At 41.6% G+C, this 24,123-nt stretch overlaps 1 protein-coding gene across 5 annotated transcripts; it reads left to right on the top strand.

The window, feature by feature from the left end:
• Positions 1-544: 544 nt before the first annotated feature.
• Positions 545-22,320, top strand: MASTL (microtubule associated serine/threonine kinase like). 5 transcript variants are annotated; one of them, XR_014818009.1, is made up of 12 exons: positions 545-797; positions 3,192-3,329; positions 3,913-4,052; positions 4,734-4,822; positions 7,639-7,745; positions 7,939-8,089; positions 9,733-9,905; positions 11,146-12,276; positions 14,047-14,188; positions 17,772-17,885; positions 17,976-19,870; positions 20,195-22,320. XR_014818009.1 is itself a non-coding variant. In XM_005668130.4 (12 exons), exons 1-12 carry the CDS (start codon positions 612-614, stop codon positions 21,601-21,603), a joined length of 2,628 nt encoding a protein of 875 aa, XP_005668187.3. In that variant the 5' UTR covers positions 545-611; the 3' UTR covers positions 21,604-22,320. The 5 variants fall into 5 exon arrangements, 4 of the variants coding, with proteins under 4 accessions (XP_005668187.3, XP_084836520.1, XP_084836521.1 ...); XM_005668130.4 differs by having other exon boundaries at positions 14,050-14,188; positions 17,976-18,077; positions 21,446-22,320; XM_003130755.5 differs by having other exon boundaries at positions 590-797; positions 17,976-18,077; positions 21,446-22,320.
• The last annotated feature ends 1,803 nt before the right edge of the window (positions 22,321-24,123 follow it).

The raw sequence follows: 24,123 nt of genomic DNA on the forward strand, positions 1-24,123 counted from the left end.
CAATAAATCAAAAACTCATCCTGCTTCAGAAAGGCAAGTTACATACATTCTGTTAAAATGTCAAATTACAGGGCAGTCATGGGCTTCCTGCTCATCCAGTTTCTCCACATTCTGTGTTGTCACTGGCCTGGGTATTACTGACGAGACCGAACTGGTTTACGTTTCTTCCGCGGGTGGTAGTTCTTAGGATTTTTTTTTTTTCTTAAGCGGGATGAGAGCAGGGTCCCACCAGATGGAAGGCGGGAGAAAACTTAAATCTTGCGATTCAGATTCAGGCTCCCATGCTCTCTTCTCCCTGCTCTCAATAATTTTGCCCTCCGGAGTCATCACAAATAAAATAAGTGGACCGCGACCACTCTGGAAGAGTCAGCGGTTGACTCAGGAATTTCTCAGCTGCCCCGCCCTCACGCCCAAAGGCTCACGCAACGACGCAGGGGCGGTGACGGGAGCGAGGCCGCGCTGGGCTTGGCGAGAGTGGGAGCGGTGACGGGATGACGTCACGGCCGGCGCGCGGCTTGGGCGGAGCCTTACTTTGAACCCAATTGGCGGGAGTTGCGGCTCTAGCAGGGGCCTTAGGCGCTGCTGCGGTCTTGCATCCTGGGGGGCCTGCAATGGAGCCCACCGCCGGCAGCGAAATGGAGAGCGGAGGAGGCGCGGCAACTGGGGAGTGTGTGACTAGGATCCCGGTGCCCAGACCTCCATCCATTGAGGAGTTTACCATAGTGAAGCCCATCAGCCGTGGCGCCTTCGGGAAGGTGTATCTGGGGCAGAAAGGCGACAGGTTGTATGCGGTGAAGGTAAGAGTCAAAGAATAAAGAAAACAAGAGTCTGGCCCTTCGGCCCTCCTTCCTGCCCCGTGAATCGGGCAGGTCCCAGGGCCGCCGGAGAGACTAGACTGGGTGCTTGGCTTGCCAAAGCCTTCGGAGCCCTGCGAGATGATTTCTCACTTGGCTGGCAGCGCGGGCAAGTCGGTGATGCCTCTGCCCCGCCCTTCCCTTCACACAGTGAAGGTTTAGGAGACGCCAGAATTTTGGAATCCTTTTTACTAGTAATTAAGTTTTTACCAGGATTAAGGTTGAAACTTTAAGTTTGAAACCGGTATTTCCAAATTATATTTTAATTACATCAGTTTGATGTAGACTCATTTCTTTTGTATCGAGATGTATTTGACATATATTAGTTTCAGGTGTACAAGATAATGACTCATTATTTGTCTACATAGTGAAATGATCAACACGGTAAATCTAGTTAACAAACGTTACAACCCAGCTACAATTTTTTTTTTCTTGTAATGAGAACTTTTAAGATCTCTCTCAGCAGCTTTCAAATATACGATGCAGTATTGTTAACTGTAGTCACCATCCTGTGAAATAGATTAACCTCTGACCTAAATATCCTAAAGACCTCATTAAACAAACCGGGCTTTCCTCTTCAAACATTTCATTATAAATCTCCACGGTACTTTTATTTAAAGACTAAGCTGAAATAGGTCCTAAATACTCCTTTGTCCTTGGAATAGTATATATCCTTTCAGAAGCATTCAAGAGCTTTCAATGTAGAGTTCCCATTTTGGCTCAGCGGTAACAAAACCGAAACCGACTAGTATCCATGGGTATGCAGATTCTATCCCTGGCCTCTCTCAGTGGATTAAAGATCCCCAGTTGCTGTGAGCTGTAGTGTAGGTCTCAGATATGGCTCAGATCTGGCGTTGCTGTGGCTGTGCTGTAGAGCGGCAGCTGCCTCTCTGTTTCCATCCCTAGCCTGGGAACTTCCATATGTTTCTGGTGTAGCCCTTAAAAGACAAAATAACATAATTATTCAGTTTAGCGCTCCAATTTTAAGGTATAGTTTTGCTTCTATACTAATTTCCTTGACACTTATAAGGAGTAATTAGTTATTTTCTGTAATACAGCATCTGAGACTAAGTTTGGTAGTTCTAATCATTTTTAAGAATTTTTTTTCCTGGAGTTCCCGTCGTGGCGCAGTGGTTAACAAATCCGACTAGGAACCATGAGGTTTCGGGTTCGATCCCTGCCCTTGCTCAATGGGTTAATGATCCGGCGTTGCCCTGAGCTGTGGTGTAGGTTGCAGACGCGGCTCGGATCTTGCGTTGCTGTGGCTCTGGCGTAGGCCGGCGGCTACAGCTCGGATTGGACCGCTAGCCTGGGAACCTCCATATGCCCGCGGCAGCGGCCCAAGAAAAGACAAAAAAAAAAAAAAAAAAGAATTTTTTTTCCTGAGCAAACTATCTTACATCCTTCTTTCTGATTCTATCTCCAAACATCCAAGAATCAAAAAAATTTTTTTTAAATTTTAAAAATAATATTAGCTACTATTTCTCTTTGCCTATGTTCCTGATTATTTGGGTTTTATTAGGAACATTACTATCCTTTGACTTAGTTGTAAGAACAACAGAAAAGAATTTTTTTCTACTAGTAGGGTAGTCAGGCAGGGAGCATTTGTTTATGTCTTCTTCCTCTGAAAAGGGATGTGATACTTTTGCCACTTGATACCAAGATAAGCAGTTCTGTGTTAAAAGTTTTATTTTGTTTTCACCGTATTAGCTCTTTTCCCCCCTTTTTTTGACTGCCCCAAGGCAAATGGAGTTCCCTGGCCAGGGATCAGATCTGAGTTTCAACCTAAGCAGTAGCTTAGGCAACACCAGATCCTTAACCCACTGTGCCAGCCCAGGGATCAAACCTGCATCTCAGTGCTCCCAAGAAGCCACCGATGCTGCCGATCCCAGGGTGCCACAGCAGGAACTCCCATATTAGCTATTTTTCTGGCAGAGTTTCCTGCTGGCAGTGTAAAGTCCAAACAACAACTATGTATTCTCTCTCTCTGGCTCTTTTCATGATGGCATCTTGGAAACCTGAGAACATTTTGTGTCAAAAATAAAATGGGGAGTTCCCGTCCTAGCACAGCAGAAACAAATCCAACTAGGAACCATGAGAATGCAGGTTCAATCCTGGCCTCGCTCAGCGGGTTAAGGATCTGGCGTTGCTGCGAACTGTGGTGTAGGTGGAAGACACAGTTTGGATCCTGCGTTGCTATGGCTCTGGTGTAGGCCAGCAGCTGTAGCTCTGATTAGACCCCTAGCCTGGGAAGCTCCATATGCTGTGGGTGCAGCCCTAAAAAGACAAAATAAATAAATAAAATGGATGTGTCTTTTGTCATGTTATGTCCTACAGGTTGTCAAAAAAGCAGACATGATCAACAAAAATATGACTCATCAAGTACAAGCTGAGAGGGATGCACTGGCCCTAAGCAAAAGTCCTTTCATTGTTCATTTGTACTATTCACTACAGTCAGCAAACAATGTATACTTGGTGAGTAATAACTTGGCTTTTTCTTTTGTTCATTCAGGAATCACTGAACCCAAATGACTTAAGAATTACAGTCTCTGGGTTCATAGTACTGGGTTTGAATTCTAGCTCTTGTATTTACTAGCTTTATGACCTTGACCAAGTACCTTACCTGTTCTATTCGTTAGGGTTCTTCAGAGGAAAAAAAAAAAACAGTAAGTGGTGTGTGTTTCGTATCGGGGGAGAGGTTTATTTTAAGAAATTGCTTTACACGGTTGTGTTAGACAGAACCATGCTAAAAAGGCATAACTGTAATGTTCAACGTTTTTAAAAAAGTTTATGGCTATACCCACGATATATGGAAGTTCTCTGGCCAGGGATTGAGTCTGAGCCACAACTGCTACCTACACCACAGCTGCAGCAACTCTGGTTCCTTTTACCCACTGCACCAGGCCTAGGATCAAACTTGTACCTCTGCAGTGACCCATGTGGCTGTAGTTGGATTCTTAACCCGCTGTACCACAGCAGGAGCTCCATCAAATAACATATTTTTAAAGTAGTCATATTGGTTTTCTTTTGCAATATTTATATCCTTTTTTGACCAAAGGTAATGGAGTATCTCATTGGTGGAGATGTCAAGTCTCTCCTACACATATATGGTTATTTTGATGAAGAGATGGCTGTGAAATATATTTCTGAAGTAGCACTGGCTCTAGACTATCTCCATAGACATGGGATCATCCACAGGTAAAGACTGACTTTTCTCCAAAGTGTTACTTGAAGCATAAGTAATCAGATAATGTATTAAGTATTTGAGTCTTAAATATTTGCATAACCCCACATATCTAGGTTATCTAAAGATTTAGTAATAACTTGTGTGAGTTTAGAAATTCCATCAACGCTTCTTTCCTCTTCCTGTGTTTTTTGAATATGCTACGTTGTCCATGCATATCCCATTTTACTGTGGAGACTTGAATCTTTTTCCATGCCTTTACCTGTACATCATACTGAGGTGGTATATTTTATAATCCCAGCTGATTAACAGTGTTTTGCTCTGTGCAGAGATATTCAGGGTAAGTGGCTCTTTTCTATTAAGGCTTAATCTCACCCTCCTGAAAAGAGGTAGATATGATTTTTTGACCTGGCTTGAGGTTTATTTTACCTAATCAAATTCATATATATTAATGGAATATTTGATAATCTGGCATTAAATAGTTAAATTTCTGGTAGATTCAGATATACAAAATTTAGTTTGCTTTTGAGAGTTGTTTTCTGCATTTTCATAGCCACTAATGAGTGCTCTAAATAGAAAATAAGTAATATTTGATCCTTCTATAACTTCCTGTTTTTTTTTTTTTCACTGGTAATTCTAAAAGCAACACTAACTCTTTTTTAGTTTATATGCTCTTTTTCTTTTTTTATGTGCAGGGATTTGAAACCAGACAATATGCTTATTTCTAACGAAGGTCATATTAAACTAACAGATTTTGGCCTTTCCAAAGTTACTTTGAATAGAGGTAAGAAAAATAGCAAGAAAATACCTTTTTAAAAATCCAGCACTTTTTTTTTTTTTTTTAATGTGTTTTGAAAGTTGTCTGGATGTGTGTGTGTACATGTTTCTCTCTTTTTTTTTTTGCCCACAGCCTCAGCATATGGAAATTCCTGGACCAGGGCTTGATTCTGAGCCATAGCTGAGACCTGTGCTACAGCTGTGGTAACACCAGATCCTTTAACCCACTGTGCCAGGCCAGGGATCAAATTTGATCCTCCGCAGCAATCTGGGCTGCTACAGTCAGATTCTTAAGCCATTGCACCATGCTGGGAACTGCCCAATACATTTTATTTTATTTATGCATATACGTATGGATGTATGTATGTATTTGCCTTTTTAGGGCCGCACCCACAGCATATGGAGGTTCCCAGGCTAGGGATCGAATTGGGGCTGTAGCTGCTGGCCAGAGCCACAGCAACTTGAGATCCAAGCCGCATCTTCTACCTACAGCACAGCTCAGGGCAACGCCAGATCCTTAACCCACTGAGCTAGGCCAGGGATCGAACCTGCGTCCTTATGGATGCTAGTCAGGTTCGTTAACCTCTGAGCCACGATGGGAACTCCTACCCAACACATTTTAGACACTGCATTTCATTAACTTATACTGTTTTCTTTGTTGCTTTTTTTTTTTTTTTTTTTTTTTGTCTTTTTGCTATTTCTTGGGCCGCTCCCGCGGCATATGGAGGTTCCCAGACTAGGGGTCAAATTGGAGCTCTAGCTGCCAGCCTACACCACAGCCACAGCAACACAGGATCTGAGCCATGTCTGTGACCTACACCACAGCTCACAGCAACACCAGATGCTTAACCCACTGAGCAAGGTCAGGGATCGAACCTGTGTCTTCATGGATGCTAGTCAGATTCGTTAACCACTGAGCCATGACAGGAACTCCGGGAACCCAGTTTCTATTCTTGGGAATTTTTATCCCTACTGAAAATGGTGCTGACCATTAAACATCAATAAAATAACTAATATAGCTACAACATGATAAACGGCTGATACCTAAAAAACTTACTCAAATGTACATGACCACTTCCTTGATAAACAAGGGATAGAGAAAATGAACACAGAATCCATGCATGCATATATATGAGAGTTTGTTAAATTCACTAGTAGTAATGATAGAAATGCTAATTTAAAAAGTAATCAATGAATCATTTTACACTAGTAAGCTGGCCAAAATAAAAAGAAACTGAAGATCCAGTGGGTTATTTTGTTTTGTTTCCTTTTTGGCCACGACTGCAGCACATGGAAGTTCCCAGGCCAAAGAAGGAACCTGAGCCATTGTGGTGACCACTCAGGATCCTAAATCTGCTGAGCCATCACAGGAACTCTTGTTTATCTTTTTTAAATTAAAGAACAATTTTTGGAGTTCCTTCATGAATCAGTGGCTTAAGGATCTGGCATTGTCACTGCTATGACTCTGGTTATAGTGCCATCCCTGGCCTGAGAACTTACACATGCTTTGGGTACAGCAAAAAAAAAAAAAAGATTTGGAGTTCCCATTGTGGCTCACTGTAAATGAATCTGACCAGCATCCTTGAGAATGCAGGTTCAATCCTTGGACTCGCTCAGTGGGTTAAGGATCCAGCCTTGCCATGAGCTGTGGTGTAGGCCAACAGGTGCAGCTCCACTTCGATTCTTAGCCTGGGAACTTCCATATGCTGCACCTTCAGCCCTAAATTTAAAAAAAAGAAAGAAAAGAAAAGAAAAATTTTTACTTTTTAACCCCCTTCATCCATTTCTCCCATTCCCTACCCCCACTCAGGCACTTACCAATCTGTTCTCTGTTTCTATGAGATGGGTAGTTTCTTGCTTTGTTTGTTTGCACATACCAGGTTAATTTTTTTTTTTTTTTTTTTTTTTTTTTTTTTGTCTTTTTAGGGCTGCACTCACAGCATATAGAAGTTCCAGGTTAAGGGTCGAGTTGGAGCTGTAGCCACTTGCCTATGCCACACCCACAGCAACGCCAGATCTGAGCCTCATCTTCAACCTCCACCACAGCTCACGGCAACACCAGATCCTTAACCCACAGAGCAAGGCCAGGGGCTGAACCTGTGTTCTCATGGATGCTAGTCAGATTTGTTTCCAGTGAGCCATGACAGGAACTCCTACTTTTTTTTTTTTTTTTGATTGAAGTATAGTTGCTTTGCAATATTGTATTAATTTCTGCCACACAGCAAAGAGATTCAGTTATATACATACACACCTATATACTTTTCTGTTGTGGTTTATCAGAGGCTGTTGATTATAGTTCCCCATGCTATTCAGTCTCTCACTTTTTTTGTCTTTTCTAGGACTGCACCTGCGACATATGGAGGTTCCCAGGCTAGGGGTCGAATCAGAGCTGTAACTGCTGGCCTACACCAGAGCCACAGCAACGTGGGATCCGAGCCACGTCTGTGACCTACACCACAGCTCACGGCCATGCCAGATCCTTAACCTACTGAGCAAGGCCAGGGATCGAACCTGCAACCTCATGGTTCCTAGTCGGATTCGTTTCCACTGAGCCACGATGGGAACTCCAAGCTTTTTTTTTTTTTCTTTTATTTAGATTCTCTATATAGAGAGAGCATATGTGTTTGTCTTTCTTTGCTTAGTTGTACTTGTTTACTTCATGGCATGATGGCTTTCCTGGCTATTTTTGTCTTGCACAGGTCAACTGTAAATGATGTCAATAATGTGAAAAGTAGGGCAAGGATCAGAACAAATGATTATTGACTTAGTCAATGACAGTTGAAGTTTTAAAAGACTATCATATACTTTTCTTTCCATACATAGATATCAATATGATGGATATTCTCACAACACCATCCATGGCTAAACCTAGACAAGACTATTCAAGAACCCCAGGACAAGTATTATCTCTCATCAGTTCTTTGGGATTTGTAAGTACTTGATAAGGAAAAACTAACACAACATCCCCTTTCATGCTGGCCATTTAAATAGAGTTCAAATACCAAGCATATTGAGTTACTTCAACAGTTTATCTACTTAGGTATTACAACAGTCTATGCACTTAGGTGGTGTTTTTGTGAAGATAAATCATAGTATTTGTTTTTGTTTTTGTCTTTTGAATAGCACACACCAGTTGCAGAAAAAAATCTAGACCCTGCAAATATTCTTTCAACTCATGCATCTGAAACATCACAGCTTTCTCAAGGACTAACTTGTCCTATGTCTATAGATCAAAAGGATATTACTCCTTATTCTAGCAAACTGCTAAAATCATGTGAGTATGAAAGAAAACGTAGTTTATTCCATTACGTGTGTCATAGAGGAACAAAATGGTTTTTTTGGGGGGTTTTTTTTTGTCTTTTTTTTTTTTGTCTTTTTGCTATTTCTTGGGCCGTTCCTGCGGCATATGGAGGTTCCCAGGCTAGGGGTCGAATCGCAGCTATAGCCACTGGCCTACACCAGAGCCACAGCAGCGCAGGATCCTAGCCGCGTCTGCGACCTACACCACAGTTCACGGCAACACCGGATCGTTAACCCACTGAGCAAGGGCAGGGATCAACCTGCAACGTCATGGTTCCCAGTCAGATTTGTTAACCACTGCGCCGCCACGGGAACTCCGAGGAACAAGATGTTTTTGAATTTTAAAATTTCTAACATCAATTTAATAATTTTGAAATGTGGAGTTTTGTCATGGCTCAACAATAACAAACCCAACTAGTATCCATGAGGATGCTGGTTTGATCCCTGCCCTTGCTCAGTGGGTTAAGGATCCAGCATTGCAGTGGCTGTGGTGTAGGCCAGCAGCAGCAGCTCCAATTTGACCTTTAGCCTGGGAACTTCTGTATGCCACAGATGTGGCCCTAAAAAGACCAAAATAAAAAATTTGAAGTGCAAATATTCAAATGGTCTACAGCATTCCTCTATTTCATGATGTAAACACCATTTCTGATAGGGTTGTTGCAGTTCTTTAAATCAAAAGAAAAAAATGTCAAGCTAATTCTTCAGTTAGCTATAATATCGTAATGATCATTGGGGAAATTTTTGGTCTTTTTTTTTTTTTTTTTCTTTTTTAAGGGCCCACACCATGGCATATGGAGGTTCCCAGGCTAGGGGTTGAATCAGAGGGGTAGCTGTCAGCCTACACCACAGCCACAGCAATGCCAGATCCAAGCAGCATCTGTGACCTACACCACAGCTCACAGCAACACCGGGTCCTTATCCCACTGAGTGAGGCCAGGGATCAAACCCGCGGCCTCATGGATGCTAATCATATTGGTTTCCACTAAGCCATGACGGGAACTCCCCTACAGTTTTAATTAAATAGAAATCGAACTGAGTAAATTTAGTCACATTCCAGCCTTATAGCACATCAATAATTATTTCTTTTCTTTTCTTTTTAGGGCCACACCCACAGCATGTGGAACTTCCCAGCCTAGGGGTCCAGTTGGTGCTACAGCTGCCGGCCTACACCACAGGCACAGCCACAGCCAGATCCGAGCTGCGTCTGCGACCTCCACCACAGCTCACGGCAACGCCAGATCCTTAACCCACTGAGCAAGGGTGGGGATCGAACCCCAACCTCATGGATACTTGCCAGTTCGTTACCACTGAGCCACAATAGGAACTCCTCAAATTTGATAATGGATGTTCAAAATCAATTTCTTCCTCATTATAAATTCATTCCCTTCTGATTTCTACTTTATAAATATTTAAAGTTTGGGCTTTTTTAACTTTCAGAACAGTCCTTGTATGCCAAAACCTAGCAGGAGCCATCTTTCTGGATAAAATAATGTTTACATAGAAATAGTTCTGATGTGCAGTACTTAATACTTTGCCTGATGATCTGTAAAGATTCAAGATCAGCGAGGAACTGAGGAAGGTATGACATAAGCTTCAGTCTTTCCTCTTTCCCCACAGGTCTTGAAACATTTGCCTCCCACCCACAGATGCCTGTAAAGTGTCTGACTTCCCATCTACTCCAGTCGAGGAAGAGGCTTGCAACATCCAGCACCAGCAGTCAGTCCCACACCTTCATCTCTAGTGTGGAATCCGACTGCCACAGCAGTCCCAGATGGGAAAAGGATTGCCAGGTCAGAGGGAAATTCATCTTACCCCACGTTGGTTACAGGTGTCAAAGGAATGATCAGAAGTGCTTTAAACTTTTTCCTACAATTTTTTATGAAAGTGAAACTACTACGTGAATGGCATTCAAGGAATTCTTCACTTTCCTCTTTCCTGTATATTCAAATTCTCTTAGAATATTTCATTTCTTTTTCTTTCTTTTTTTTTTTTTTTTTTTTTTTTTTTTTGTCTTTTTAGGGCCACACATGTGGCATATGAAAGTTCCCAGACTAGGGGTAAAATACGAGCCATAGCTCCCAGCCTACACCACAGCCACAGCAAGGCCAGATCCGAGCCTTGTCTGAGAGCTACACCACAGCTCATGGCAACACTGGATACTTAACCCAGGGATCAAACCATATCCTCATGGATACTATTGAGGTTCCTGTTATTTGGGGATTTTTATTACCAGTTGCCATTAGTTTAGCTTCATCCTTGTCAGGTTGGTGTTATTATACTTGCATGAAATGATACAAAGTGATGCATGTTCACATTAATAATATTTTTGGTCTATATTAATTCCATTAACTATATTTCAAGCCCTGTGATTGAAATTCAAAACAATCATGCATACCCCTATTGCATAGCAGATATATGCATAATATAGCCTGACCCTCGATTTTGCCTGAATATATTCCTTTTAAATTGTCCTATTTAATTAACATGTAATAAAATATCAAATACATATTATAGAATAACTGGTTTAAATTTTATAAGTGTTTCATGCAAAATAGTGTATATAAATCTATACTGTAATTGTTTATATTGCTTTCTAATTCTTCATTATCTTGTTCTTTTTTTTGTCCATTGGAAAGTGAGAATAAGTAGCATACATAGTATTCAATGGGGTCAGTTACCCCACTTAAGTGGGCAGAAATTTAAAAGGTTAAAGAATCTGGGAGTTCCCGTCGTGGCTCAGTGGTTAGCGAATTTGACTAGGAACCATGAGGTTGTGGGCTCTATCCCTGGCCTCGCTCAGTGGGTTAAGGATCCGGCATTGCCATGAGCTGTGGTGTGGGTCACAGACATGGCTCGGATCTCGCCTTGCTGTGGCTGTGGTGTAGGCCTGCGGCTACAGCTCCAATTGGACCCCTAGCCTGGGAACCTCCATATGCCGTGGGTGTGGCCCTAGATAAGACAAAAAAAAAAAAAAAGTTAAAGAATCTCAGCTTTATATGATTTTTTAAAGTGTTTTTTCCTCCCTCTTAGGAAAGTGACAACACAGTGGGCTCTACAGTAATGAGTTGGAATACAGCTGAAAAGCCTTCATGTATACATTCTACAAATGCTGCAGAGAGCAAAAGTTTCAATAAAAGAGATTTTGAGTTAGCCCTTTCTCCCATTCATAATAGCAGTGCTATTCCTGCCCCTGGAAACTCTTCTGTCAACCTTGCTAAAGAAAGCTCCTCTGGGAATGTTTCTTGGGAAGCAAGAGAACTGGATATAAATAATATTAACGTGGCTGCTGGCACAAGGCAGTCACGTCAGTGGACTGTGGATTCCAGTGGGATAACTGAAGAGCACCTTGGGAAAAGAAGTTGTAAAAGAAGTTTTGAGTTAATTGACTCCAGTCCTTGTCAGGAAATTATCCAGAATAAAAAAAATTGTGTAGAGTATAAGCACAGTAATGAAATGAAAGACTGTTACACAAATCAAAGGACAGGCTTAACAACTGAAGTCCAGGACCTTAAGCTGTCGGTGTACGGAGATCAGCAAAACGACTGTGCTAATAAGGAGAACATGGGCAATACTTTTAGTGATAAACAACAAACCCCAGAGAAGTCACCTATCCCAATGATAGCAAAAAACCTCATGTGTGAACTGGATGATGATTGTGACAAGAATAGTAAGAAGGACTACTTAAGTTCTAGTTTTCTATGTTCTGATGATGATAGAACTCCTAAAAGTATTCACATGGACTCTGATTCATCTTTCCCTGGCATTTCCATGATGGAAAGTCCATTAGGAAGGCAGTCCTTAGATCCAGATAAAAGCATCAAAGAATCCTCTTTGGAAGGGTCAAAAATTGAAGACCTCCTGCCTACATCGCCCAGCTGCCAAGAAGGTACCCTGCTAAGAGGCGATGAGAATCCTGCCCACCAAGACAGAAACCCAAAAATGTTAGCTCCTTCTTCAGAAGTGTTGAAAACAATAACCTCTAAAAGAAATGCGGTGGCCTTTCGGAGTTTTAACAGTCATATTAATGCATCCACCAGCTCAGAACCGTCCAAAATGAGCATTACTTCTTCAGATGTAATGGATATGTCGTGTGCCTATAGTGGTTCCTACCCCATGACTCTCACCCCTACTCAGAAAGAAAGGTCCTACATGCCATATCAGGTATGTTATCACTTTCTCATGTTTTGTCCTTTAGATTTTAGAAAAATCAACTATTAAAGTGACACTTGCCAGTCAGCTAGACTCTGTACTTTTTTTTTTTTTTTTTTTTTTTTTTGGTCTTTTTAGAGCCATACCTATGGCATATGGAGGTTCCCAGGATAGGGGTCGAATCAGAGCTACAGCTGCCGGCCTACACCACAGCCGTAGCAACACCAGGTGCAAGCCACATCTGTGACCTACACTGCAGCTCACGGCAACACAGGATCCTTAACCCACCGAGTAAGGCCAGGGATTGAACCTAAGTCCTTATGGATACTAGTCGAATTCGTTATCCCTGAGCCACAATGGGAACTCTAGCCACCGTAATATTCATCACATAGTTTTGTTCTCCTGGTTGGGGATCTGGAGCTCATTGGAGGTTTTAATACAGAAAGGTAAGTCGGAGAGTAATGTTTATTATTCTTAACTCTGATGCCTCCTTCACTCATATCATTCTCTCTGCTTTCACATATGTACATATCCCATGTTTTCACTCAATCACAGCAACTCTGAGATACAAAATTAAAGTCCATCTACCTTCCTGCCTTCAAAGGACATATTTTAATGATCTCTTTATAGGAGAAAGTTGAAAAATATGTATTCCAAATCTTTTTTTTTTTTTTTCACTAAACCTTTATCTTTACCAAAGTTTCATTTTCTTTCTTCCTTTGGAGAGTCATAATATAGAAAGTGTAAATCCCGAATTTAGGGTTACAAGACTTGAATTTCCTCATTAGAACTTACCGGAGTTCCCATTGTGGCTCAGCAGGTTAAAAACCAGACTAGTATCCATGAGGATGCGGGTTCGATCCCTGGCCTTGCTCAGTGGGTTAATGATCCGGTGTTGCTGAGAGCTGTAGCGTGTGTTGCAGATGTAGCTCAGATAGGGAGTTCCCATGGCTGTGGCATAGGCTGGCAGCTGCAGCTCAGTTCCACCCCTGGCCTGGAAACTTACGTACACTGCGAATACAGACCTTAAAAAAAAAAAAAAAGACTTAGAAGTCTTTACCTTCAGATCCCTCTGTCTGTAAAATATGAAAATATGACACCTGTCCTGCTGGTCCCACAGAGTCATTGTGAGACAACGAAATATCTTAAAAACATAAATGCCAGCAAGCACAAGAGGTTATTTATATATAGTTCTATCTTATGAATTGTCCTAATCATGCATTCATTCCTTGGCCACAGCCTTCCATCCATGACTTTTCTTAAGCTTGCATTGATCCGTTCTACCTGGAGTTCCCAGTCATGGCGCGGCAGAAACCAATCCAACTAGGAACCATGAGGTTGTGAGTTCAATCCCTGGCTTTGCTCAGTGGGTTAAGGATCCAGCATTGTCCTCAGCTGTGGTATAGGTGGCAGGCGCGGCTTGAATCCCGAGTTGCTGTGGAGTAGGCTGGCAGCTGTAGCTCCTATTCGACCCCTAGCCTGGGAACCTCTATATGCCTCGGGTGTGGCCCTAAAAAGCAAAAAAACAACAACAACAACAAATTTTTCTTATGGATTTTTTCATTGTTTCTTGTATATCCAGATCTTATTGAAATAGTTGATGTTATCTATTGAATTTCATTAGCTATCAGGACTTTTCATAATTAGCTATGAGACCATTTTCAAAACTGATCAAGGATTTGAGCCTGTCTTTTATGCCTAGCAGCATAGCTTTGCTGGTTTTTCGTTTCTATAAAAAAGGAATTCAGATGTTTATTGTCTCTTAAACTCTTTTGAAATTAGCAGACCCCTAATCAAGCCAAGTCAGGAACTCCATACAGAACTCCAAAGAGTGTGAGAAGAGGAGCAGCCCCAGTGGATGATGGGCGAATTCTGGGAACCCCTGACTACCTCGCACCTGAGCTGCTATTAGGCAGGACCCATGGTAAGGCATGCACGTCTTTTGAGTTTTTGAAGTACTTATCACTCTGTTTTCTTTTTGAGATAAATTGTGTGGCATTTCCTTGGTACTTAGATTGCCTATGGTGAAAGAAAATGAACAGGTACAATACTCTTGTCTCACATATATGGCCTTCATTGTAGGAAAGGAAGACGTGCAACCATGTGTTCTTGGCCTACTGGTTTAGTCTCCATGATCCAGAGAAGCCTTGCCTTCCACCCCCTCTACTGTCTTTGTTCTAAATGACTCCCCAGGTCTATTCTAGTTTGGGCTGAAGGATATCAAGTTGGGCCAACACTTCCAATCCCGCTGCAGAAGCCTCTTCCTATTTAGTGCCTACCCTCCATATGTTCTCACCAGAAGGGTCCAGCCAGAAATGAACTGTCCCTCAAAGTGCAACATAGAAATAAAGGGAGGAGTTCCCCTCGTGGCTCAGTGGAAACGAATCTGACTAGCATCCACGAGGACGCAGGTTCGATCTCTGCCCTCACTCAGTAGGTCAAGGATCCGGCATTGCTGTGAGCTGTGCTGTAGGTCGCAGATGTGGCTTGGATCCTGCGTTGCTGTGGCTGTGGCATAGGCCGGCAGCTACAGCTCTGATTCAACCCCTAGCCTGGGAACCTCCATATGCCACAGGTGTGGCCCTAAAAAGACAAAAAAAAAAAAAAAAAAAAAAAAAGAAGAAGAAGAAATAAAAGAGGCATTTTCTCTGTCTTTGATTTTTTTCTTCCCCTTCTTTCATTTTCTGAAGGATTTTCCTTTCCTGCATTCTGAAATGACCTGTATCGGTTTCCTAGGGCTGCTCTAACAAGGTACCACGAACTGGGTGGTTCAAAACAGCAGAATTTTATTGCCTGACAGTTCTGGAAACTAGAGGTCTGAAATCAAGGTGTTGACAGGAAGTGCTCCCTCTAAATCCTGTACAGGAATCCTGACTTGCCTCTTCCCGACTTCCTCTGGGTTTGCTGGCAATCTTTGGGTTTTCTTGGCTTGCAGGTGCCTAGCCCCAACCCTCCCTCTGTGGTCACAGGGCTGTGCTCTTAATAGGACATCAGTCATGGAGCTCCTGCTGTGGCACAGTGGTTTAAGGATCCGGTGTTGCCACAGCTGAAGCTTAGGTCACAACTGAAGCCCGGCTCTGATCCCTGGCCCAGGAACTGTATATGCCATGGAGCAGCCAAAAAAATAATAAAATAAAATGAAATAAATAAAATAAACCTAACTCCTTTTTTCTTACATGCAGGATTTCTGACTTCAGGTGAGTGAGTTTCTCCATAAAGTAATGTGGCAAAGCACATTTAACTCAATAGTCAAAGTATAATTAGATCACATTGCATGAAAAATTGCAGTTAATTACTATTATCAATATAGAAATTACAGAAGTGGGTTTTAAATTGGCAAGCCAGTATAAAATAACTTTGTACTATATCTCTGGCTAATGATACATACATACACACACACACACACACACACACACACATATAATTGATTTATTTTGTAATTGATGAAATGATTTATCCCAATATGTGATCTTATTAGACTTTGACTCAAGTGTATGGGTATGTATGACATATCCATGGAGAAATCATGTACGTTTTTGACGTGAGTACATTTTGGCTGAGCTGGGAAAATGGTCCTAATTTCTAACCTAAGTAAAATTAATAAAAATGCACTTTTCCTGATTTCCCTCTACTTTTCTGTTATTTTGTCTATATTGTCTAATCCTTGGAGTAAACCTTTCTCAGTGCTGCTTAAAAGGTGTACTAACTGAGGTGGTTTTATGTTTTATGGTGATAGCAGGAAATAGATACCTATAGACTGTACTTTGTGTTCTTTAGGGAAGATGGGATTACAGGCTTACAGATGAAAAGACACTCTAAATGCATGCAATTATTTTTCCTAATGGCAGATCCAATGATGCTTTCCTACTTGTTTTTTTTTTTCTTTTTTTTTTCCTACTTGTTTTAAAATGCAATGGTGGGAGTGCCCCTCTTGGCACAGGTGAAAAAAATCTGCCTAGGAACCATGAGGTTGCGGGTTCAATCCCTGGCCTCGCTTAGTGGGTTAAGGATCCGGTGTTGTCGTGAGCTGTGGTGTAGGTCATAGATGCAGCTTGCATCCCGCATTGCCGTGGCTGTGGTGTAGGCCGGCAGCTATAGCTCCGATTAGACCCCTAGCCTGGGAACCTCCATATGCCATGGGTGCAGCCCTAAAAAGGTTAAAAAAAAAAAAATTACACTGAATCAATCATCTTTGGATTGAAATTAACCTTTGCTTAGGAAACATTTTATTCATAGATGCAACTTACAAAAGTATTAACCAGATTACAAGTCAAATTTAAAATAATTGTCTAAAATATCTTTGTATACAAAATAAACTGTCTTTGTATACAAATGATGCTTCCAATGAATATTTTATTTAGAAATCAGTTTTACCTCTTTACTAATAGTTATCTTCTGATTACCTCCTCAAGCCACAGTTTAATATTATTTGTTAAACAAATTTGTCCATCTATGTTCTCAAGAGGAATAAAACTACATTAAATCACTTTTAGTAAGGCTTTCCCTAGTTACCAGGTTATCCTATCAGTATTACTGTTGCTGCCTTATTTCTTTGCAAAACGGGTTCAATATAGAATCAACTGCATGTCTGTGTTTCCTGATGTGAAATTGAGAACTCTTTTAGAGAATAACTTTTAGATTAAAAACATTCCTTGATTGTGTTTTAGGATTTAGCACAAATAAGTATCCAGAATATCAGAGGTTATTAATAAATCACAAAATAGGGGTTCCAGTCATGGCGCAGCAGAAACAAATCTGACTAGGAATCATGAGGTTGCAGGTTCAATCCCTAGCCTTGCTCAATGGGTTAAGGATCCAGTATTGCTGTGAGCTGTGGTATAGGTCGCAGACGTGGCTTGGATCTGGCATTGCTGTGGCTGTGGAGTAGGCCGGTGGCTACAGCTCCCATTAGACCCCTAGCCTGGGAACCTCCATATGCGCCTGTGGAGTACGGCCCTAAAAGGCAGGAAAAAAAAAAATCACAGAATAAAAAGCTTTAATTTTAAAGAATTAGCTATGTTAATTGCTAATCTTAAAATTCTGTTTTCCAAGAAAGTAATTACATTGCCTCAGGGAAGGGAATTTGGGGTTTTGCTTCTTACGAAGCCAAAAGAAAGCTTTAAGAAATGAGCCTGGGGAGTTCCCGTCATGGCGCAGTGGTTAACGAATCCGACTAGGAACCATGAGGTTGCGGGTTGGGTCCCTGCCCTTGCTCAGTGGGTTAACAATTCGGCGTTGCCATGAGCTGTGGTGTAGGTTGCAGACGCGGCTCGGATCCTGCGTTGCTGTGGCTCTGGCGTAGGCTAGTGTCTGCAGCTCCAATTCAACCCCTAGCCTGGGAACCTCCATATGCCTCGGGAGCGGCCCAAAGAAATAGCAAAAATCAAAAAAAAAGAAATGAGCCTTTGGGCCTTCATTGCGCCCAAATAGCCACATGTTTTAGTTTTAGTTGATCAGACGTTTGTAGAAAATGCTTGCAAGTTCAGCTCCTTCCTCTTAAATTCCAGGTTCTGCGGTAGACTGGTGGGCACTTGGAGTTTGCTTGTTTGAGTTTCTAACCGGAATTCCCCCTTTCAATGATGAAACACCACAACAAGTATTCCAGAATATTCTGAAAAGAGGTGATTCTTTTTCTCCTATTAAAATAGATTCATTTATCTCTGTGTATTATTACCCAGAGCAATGATTAACAAGTTTATTTGTATTTGTAGATATCCCTTGGCCTGAAGGTGAAGAAAAGTTATCTGATAATACTCAAAGTGCAGTAGAGATACTCTTAACCATTGATGATACAAAGAGAGCTGGAATGAAAGGTAAGGTTTTGTGCTAGTAAACCCTTTTACCCTTGATTTATCTCGGGGATGAACGTTGATTCATAACAATATGAGTTCCCATTGTGGCTCAGCAGTTAACCAATCTGACTAGTATCAGTGAGGATGCAGGTTCGATCCCTGGCCTTGCTCAGTGGGTTAAGAATCCAGCATTGCCATAAGCTGTGGTGTAGGTTGCAGACTCAGCTCAGACCCTGTGTTGCTGTGGCTGTGGTGTAGGCCAGAGGCTGCAGCTCCGATTAGACCCCTGGCCTGGGAACCTCCACATGCCACAGGTGCAGATCTAAAAAGACCAAAAAAAAAATTTTTTTTTCAGTTTATTTTTGCCCTTTAGGTATGCGTGAATATATTTGTTCTAATTCTGCATTAAAATTCAGTGCAATCAGTTTGGGATTCTCACCCATTGAATTTTATTACTTTCAAGCAAGTACCCAAAACAATCTTATCAGTGCCTTTGGGTTTTTTTCAGAACCTGATAAAGTTAACCATCAACAAATACAGGAAATTTTTTAAAATCAAAACTTCCTGTTCTGGGATTTCTTACCACTTCATTTCTTTCTTTTTTTTTTTTTTTTTGTCTTTTTGCCATTTCTTGGGCCGCTCCCGCGGCATATGGAGGTTCCCAGGCTAAGGGTCTAAACGGAGCTGTAGCCACAGGCCTACGCCAGAGCTACAGCAACGCGGGATCTGAGCCGCGTCTGCAACCTACACCACAGCTCACGGCAACGCCGGATCGTTAACCCACTGAGCAAGGGCAGGGACCCAACCCGCAACCTCATGGTTCCTAGTCGGATTCGTTAACCACTGCGCCACGACGGGAACTTACCACTTCATTTCTGATATCATTATTGATGACAATATTTTTATGGAATCTGTCTCCTTGGTGAATTATTTCACAGCCAGGTTGCCTCAAAGACACACTGGTGCACTGTAATGCACTGGAAGTTTTTTTCCAATGCAGGAAACTCCAATTACTTTTTTTTTTTTTTTCTTTTTTGTTGTTGTTGTTGTTGTTGTTGTTGCTATTTCTTGGGCCGCTCCCGCGGCATATGGAGGTTCCCAGGCTAGGGGTTGAATCGGAGCTGTAGCCACCGGCCTACACCAGAGCCACAGAAACGCAGGATCCGAGCCGCGTCTGCAACCTACACCACAGCTCATGGCAACGCAGGATCGTTAATCCACTGAGCAAGGGCAGGGACCGAACCCGCAACCTCATGGTTCCTAGTCGGATTCGTTAACCACTGCGCCACGACGGGAACTCCTCCAATTACTTTTAAACTCTAATTTTGAAACTCCAATAAATCTCATTAGCAGCTGCCTTAAAATCCTTTTCATAACAAGGTACATAGAGACATAACTAATCATCATGTCTTAAAATGCATTTCTCTGGGAAGTAGGGTACATTTAGGAGAATGAACTAGTAACTTGTCATTTGTAACAGCTTCTGAGTGTTCCCCCCAATAAGAGCAACAGTGTATTTATTTAACAGATACTATAGAGTGACTTCTAGGTGCCAGGCAGTGCTGTCCACTTGGGCACTGGAGATACCCTAGAGATGAACCAGACCGAAATCCTTTTGCTTATGTTCTAGAACTTACGTTCTATAAACAAATATAATTGTAAGATCATGCCATCTAGTGGCAGGTACATGAAGAAAGAGAAACCAGAGCGAGAGGGTACACAGTGAAGGCAGAAGGTTTATCTCTTTTTCTTTGTATTTTTTTTTTTTTTTTTTTTTTTTTTTTTTTTTTGCCATTTCTTGGGCTGCTCTCCCAGCATATGGAGGTTCCCAGGTTAGGGGTCCAATTGGAGCTGTAGCCACCGGCCTACACCAGAGCCACAGCAACTCAGGATCTGAGCCGCGTCTGCAACCTACACCACAGCTCACGGCAACGCGGGGTCCGTAACCCACTAAGCAAGGCAAGGGATCAAACCCACAACCTCATGATTCCTAGTTGGATTCATTAACCACTGAGCCACGACGAGAACACCGAAGCTGCAGACATTTGGAAACTGAGCTCTAAAAACTGCTTTAGAACAGCAATTCTCAGGAGTTCCTGAGTACAGACCAGCAGCTGTAGCTCTGATTTGACCCCTAGCCTGGGAGCTTCCATATGCTGCACATTCGGCCCTTTAAAAAGAAAGAAAGAAAGAAAAAGTTGTTTCAACTATTTGTTTAATCTTAGATTAGATTCCCTTGCAGATTCAGTTTAAATAGCTATGATGAGAGGATCAGGAAGCATCACATCACATCCAGAAGAGTTACTACTACAAATAAATCTAAAGTAATCCATGCTCAGTTATTAATTTTGAACCATGAAGACAAATTCGCTAAATGTGAATTATTTTTGCTATTTTATCCCTTTTCCTACTAGTCTCCTAGTTTAGGGAAAAACCAACTTATAGACCCATTGATTTCTCAACCCATCCGCCAATACAGACATGCAGTTCTTTCCTATGTAGTCCTCTTCTGATATTTTCCTTAAATTTGGTGGCTTGTTTTGTTTACTGCCCTAATTGGCACTTCATTTTTGTTTGTTTGTTTGTTTTTGCTGACGTCTTTATTGTTGCCTAATGAGGTGAATAGTTGAGGAGAGGGGAGGCTGTGTCTACCAACTAATACTACAGTGTAATCAAAAAATCAAATTTTCATCTTAGTAGATAGAAGGGAAATGTATTTAAAGAGGTGAGAAATGTTGAGGTTGTTTTAAGTGGAAGCAGTGAAGACTTGGATGTGGTCATACTGCTGGGGAGCTGGTGTGTTGTAGAAACGCAAGTCAGTGCAAACAAAGACATCAAAGAAGCAGGAAGAGTATGTATCAGAAGTGTCACCCCTGTGAATGTTGAAATCCCCATGAAGGATAAGGATGGAGCACAGGGAAGAAAGCAAGGGAGTAGAGGATGAGCTTCCTGCCAGAGTTATCCAGGGTGATGATGCTAAGGACTGGAGAACTAGAAGCAGGAGGGAAGGGTTTGGATTGAGAGATAGGGCATTGATCCTAGAAAATCAGTGGTGTGGAAGCTGAATCGGGGAACAGGAAGTAGGCCAGACTTTCTTCTCCCATTGAGTCAGGGGTTCTGTGAGAAAATACAGGCAGTGAGAAAGACAGGCTTCTCTTAAGGCAAATCGGACACTGGACAAGTACAGACGAGGCACCTGTCATACGCCAGGTGATACACAGAATGACACAGGGCGTGTTGTTTTGAAGGATGTGGTTGAAGAGAGAGCTGTTTATAAAATGTCTGAGATGGGTGTAGTAAAGAAGGGCAAGGTTCACATGAGACCTTAGTTCCTGTAAAAGAGCACTTTGGAAATGGTGTCATAACATTGTTTTGATATTTTTCCTAAGAGCTGAAACATCATCCTCTCTTCAATGACGTGGACTGGGAAAATCTACAGCATCAAACTATGCCTTTCATACCCCAACCAGATGATGAAACAGATACATCTTATTTTGAAGCCAGGAATACTGCTCAGCACCTGACAGTTTCTGGATTTAGCCTATAATGCATACATTTTTCCTTTACTCTAACTTTGCCTTATAGAAAAAGCTAGCATCATTACATATGCCTTAACACTAGATTGATCTGAGGGCCAAAAAAAGTACTGTTTTGCCTGGATCAATGAGCTTTTCATGTATGTTACAGCTTTCACAGTGTTAAAAAGATACCGAGAACATAATCAGTGATTTATCTTAATCTCAGAGTTGTATATAGGTCTTCGGAGCTTTTCTCATCCTATTTATTTTGTTCCTGCACTTTATGACAATTAATGCATCAACAGAACTAGAATGACCCGATTGCTTTAGAGAAAGAGTGAGCCTGGAGCTTGATTGCCTTTCTCATCTGTTGATTTCAGTCCACCATTCAGTTTGGTGTTAATATAACGAAAACATTGTACAATTTCATTTTACTGTAATTTATCTGTACCTGATTGTCTGCAACTCAAGGGCTATCATTTAAGGCTGTAATTGTGACCTCAGAAATGCAGCTGGAAAATTCCTTCACTCAGTACTGTAACTCCTCTCGGGAATGAGGAATAAACAAAAGGACTAAGGTTTTGGTTTTCTTTTCTATGAATACAGTTTTCCTGCCTTGACTGCTTCTGGTGCTTTCTCTACAATACATATTTGTGTAATATAATATTGGCAACCTAAGATGTGATATACTGTAGCAATTTTAACAGCTTGTTCAATTTTAATAAAAAATGTGGTTTACATTTTAAGTGATTTGTTGGAAAGATATGCAGCATTACCAGAGTAGCCTGATTCTTTAAATAAATAAATAAATAACGGGGAGTTCTCTTGTGCCACAGTAGGTTAAGGATGGGTTGAGGATCCAGCAGTGTCACTGCAGGGGCTTGGGTTGCTGATGTGTGGGTTTGATCCCGGGCCGGGAGAACTTCCACATGCCACGAGCATGGTCAAAATAAAATAAAATGACTTGCTTTTGCTTAATAAACAAAATTTTAGCATACTGCAATATGTTAATCTTTCAACATCATTCTTTTTTTTTTTTTTTTGCTTTTTTAGCACCTCATTCACAGCATATGGAGGTTCCCAGGCTAGGGGGTCTAATGGGAGCTGTAGGCGCCAGCCTATGCCACAGCCACAGCAACACCAGATCCAAGCCACATCTGCAGCCTACACCACAGCTCACGGCAACGCCAGATCCTTAACCCACTGAGCCAGGGTAGGGATCGAACCCGCAACCTCATCGTTCCTAGTTGGATTCGTTTCTGCTGTGCCATGATGGGAACTCTGTCAACGTCATTCTTTTAAATACAGATAAACTAAGATTCAACTTCATAGGTCATATCTGAAATTCATTGGGTTTTCTGTTTATTTACCCCCCAAAATAAGAAAAATTCAAATTTAAAAACACCATCTGTAAATTTTCTGCTAATCTATGAAATACTGTTGCTCCGTTTTGCATAATGCCTTGAGTGTTTTCACTTTCCATTACCATCCCAATAAAGAGTCCTGTTATTAATATAGTTGATGAAAGTAATACAAATTTAAAACTGTTAGTGAAAGAGACACCCTTATAATCAGTGCTGGGTAACTGAATCCATGATTTAATGGTTTCACTGAGATTGTTTTAGTAACAACTACTTAGGTTTAATGCTCCTACTAATCACCTCTTCTAACAATAATGTGTTCAAAATACAGTTGTTAAAACTCTAAATTACATCTTTCCCTTAAATTAGGCAAAAGCTAGGATATTTGTCATCCTCTTATGGAATTTTAAAGTAGTAGAAAGAAGAGTGGCTTCAGAATCAAGCACAAATGGCTTGAACCATTGCTCTGCCATAGTAAAAAGCCACAGTAAAAAGGTTATTAAACTCGAAGCTACTGATCATCTACCTTGATTGTGAATTGTGCAGATTAATAATGAGGCAAGCCAGTCCTTAATGGAACTGCCCCAGAACACCAATCTTATTGGGGATTTGAAACATTACTGAATAATCAAGGGAAATGTACAGTGAGCCTATTCCCAACCCAAGAGATGGAGCACATACAATTTGCCACTTTGCCAGTTACAGACCTAGCAAGTACAGCTACTGTCACCTGGAAGTCTGCATGCTGTAATGGTGTTTACCGGGAACTAGTGATTTATTATACAAACTTAAATCTTAAAGACACCTGTCAAGTTGTTGTGGACTCAGACAGGGAGTTCCCATCCTGGCTCAGTGGGTAATGAACCTGACTAGCATCCATGAGGACGTGGGTTTGATCCCTGGCCTCCCTCAGTGGGTTAAGGATCTGGCATTGCCGTGAGCTGTGGTGCAGGTCACAGACGAGGCTCAGATCCCGCGTTGCTGTGGCTCTGGTGTAGGCTGGTGGCTGCAGCTCGGATTAGACCCCTAGCCTGGGAACCTCCATATTCCACGGGTGCAGCCCTAAAAAGACAAAAGACAAAAAAACTTGAGCCAGAACAAGAACAATAAAAAAGGGGCAATGTTGTTTTGGCAGTTGGGTGTCTTTTTTTTTTTTTTTTTTTTTTTTGCCATACCTGCAGTATATGC

This window comes from Sus scrofa, chromosome 10 (genome assembly GCF_054392235.1).
Source record: "Sus scrofa isolate SSC_HxYL_T2T_F1_AM1 chromosome 10, Sscrofa_HxYL_maternal_Yorkshire_Landrace_v2.0, whole genome shotgun sequence".
NCBI classification, from domain to species: domain Eukaryota; kingdom Metazoa; phylum Chordata; class Mammalia; order Artiodactyla; family Suidae; genus Sus; species Sus scrofa.

Coding starts and splice junctions, on each gene's coding strand:
- MASTL (XM_003130755.5), top strand. CDS start 612: ATGGAGCCCACCGCCGGCAGCGAAATGGAGAGCGGAGGAGGCGCGGCA. Junction 8,090..9,732: donor TAGCAAACTGCTAAAATCAT/GTGAGTATGAAA, acceptor CTTTCCCCACAG/GTCTTGAAACATTTGCCTCC. Junction 9,906..11,145: donor GATGGGAAAAGGATTGCCAG/GTCAGAGGGAAA, acceptor CCTCCCTCTTAG/GAAAGTGACAACACAGTGGG.